General features: G+C 46.1%; 1 protein-coding gene across 1 annotated transcript; it reads right to left on the minus strand.

Annotated features, from left to right (window-relative positions):
• Nucleotides 1-338: 338 nt before the first annotated feature.
• On the minus strand, nt 339-1139 carry lrrc3 (leucine rich repeat containing 3). Its single transcript, XM_060928879.1, has one exon. It carries the CDS (start codon nt 1137-1139, stop codon nt 339-341), a length of 801 nt encoding a protein of 266 aa, XP_060784862.1.
• Nucleotides 1140-1456: the final 317 nt, after the last annotated feature.

Consider the following 1456-nt stretch of genomic DNA (forward strand, 5'->3'; position numbering starts at 1 on the left):
CAACTTTCTCAATATTAACATTAGCACAATAATGGACGAATGAACTCACATCATGAGAGAACTTATACACCTGCTGGGAAACAGGGGGAGGGAGGATTTAGCTCTGCAGAGCTTTTCTGCAAGAGCCACAACAGAACAACCTAATATTACCAAAAGCATATCTGGAGTGGAAAAACTCCCAGAAATTCATAATATCATGAGCTGTAACATTGACTTATTTCGAAATGAATAAAGAAACAGCATTGTGCTCATGATGAGCTTTAAGGCTTGCTGCTGTGCCATCATGGCCGAGCCCCATTACACGAATCCATTCCTGACCCAAAGCTTTGATGCAGATGCTACAGAACAGTACTGATAGTGTCCAAGTCTTTGCTAATTTGAGAGCTGCTTGGCAGAGACTTGAGATACTCCAAATGCCTGCGGGCGTCCTCTTGGTTGTGCCGCACATAGTATATGACATAAGCAATCACCATGGTGAACCAGCCGAACATGGTGACAAACATGGCCACGTCTGTTGTCTTGTGATGAAAGTTGCAGAAGTTGATGCCAGAGTCTAGGACCTGGATGACAGGCTTTCCAGCAAATTCATCCTGCACAGCTGTATGGCAACTCACCTCACTAGCAGTTTCAGGGTCGAGTTCAAGTTCACGCAGGACCTCCTGTAGCATGCATTCACAGTGCCAAGGGTTGTTGGCCAGGCCAATCTTGGCATGGAGACGTGCAAAGGCCTCCTTGGGTACTCCACGCAGTCGGTTGTAGGACAGGTTAAGCAAACGCAGGGTCTCCGAGATGCCCTGAAAAGCACTACCATCCACACTGTCAATGGCATTGCGTGACAAATCAAGCTCCTGCAGGCGATGGAGGTGTTTAAAAGCCTGGCTAGGGATCTTTGTTATGTGATTGGAAGAGAGCAGTAGAGCAACGGTGTCATACGGTAGATCAGATGGGATGGTCTCAAGGTTGCGGGAAGAACATTGCACCACCACCAGGCCGTTCCTATCTGTGCACAAGCAGCTCTTGGGGCATGCAGATGCCATGGTGCACAGAAAAAGCAACATAAAATGCAATCCCAGCACAAAGGAATACACTGAGAGGAAGAAGCGCTTCTTGGATGCAGAAATACCCACAGGGAAACTCATGGTTTCCGCCACACTAGAGTCCAAGGGCAGTCATTATTAATCCATGTGAAACATGAGGAGCATTCCCAAAGTCACTTTTCTTCTTAGTAATCCATGATGTCAAACGTAGAATGCTGACTTCGCTGGCTTGATGTTTAATGCAATCATTTTAAAGTTGAAGTTCAGAGAGACATTGTATATTATTGTTTAATGCAAGTGTCTAGAAATCAATCCAGAAGGCCACTTAGACTGTTGGTTGAGTGTTGGAGAGCAAGATGTGTCTGAGCCAGGTTTTAAGTGCAGTCTGAAAGCAGGAGGACATTGAAAGCAGGGCCAGA

The sequence above is a fragment of the Neoarius graeffei genome, chromosome 9 (genome assembly GCF_027579695.1).
Source record: "Neoarius graeffei isolate fNeoGra1 chromosome 9, fNeoGra1.pri, whole genome shotgun sequence".
In the NCBI taxonomy this organism is placed as follows: domain Eukaryota; kingdom Metazoa; phylum Chordata; class Actinopteri; order Siluriformes; family Ariidae; genus Neoarius; species Neoarius graeffei.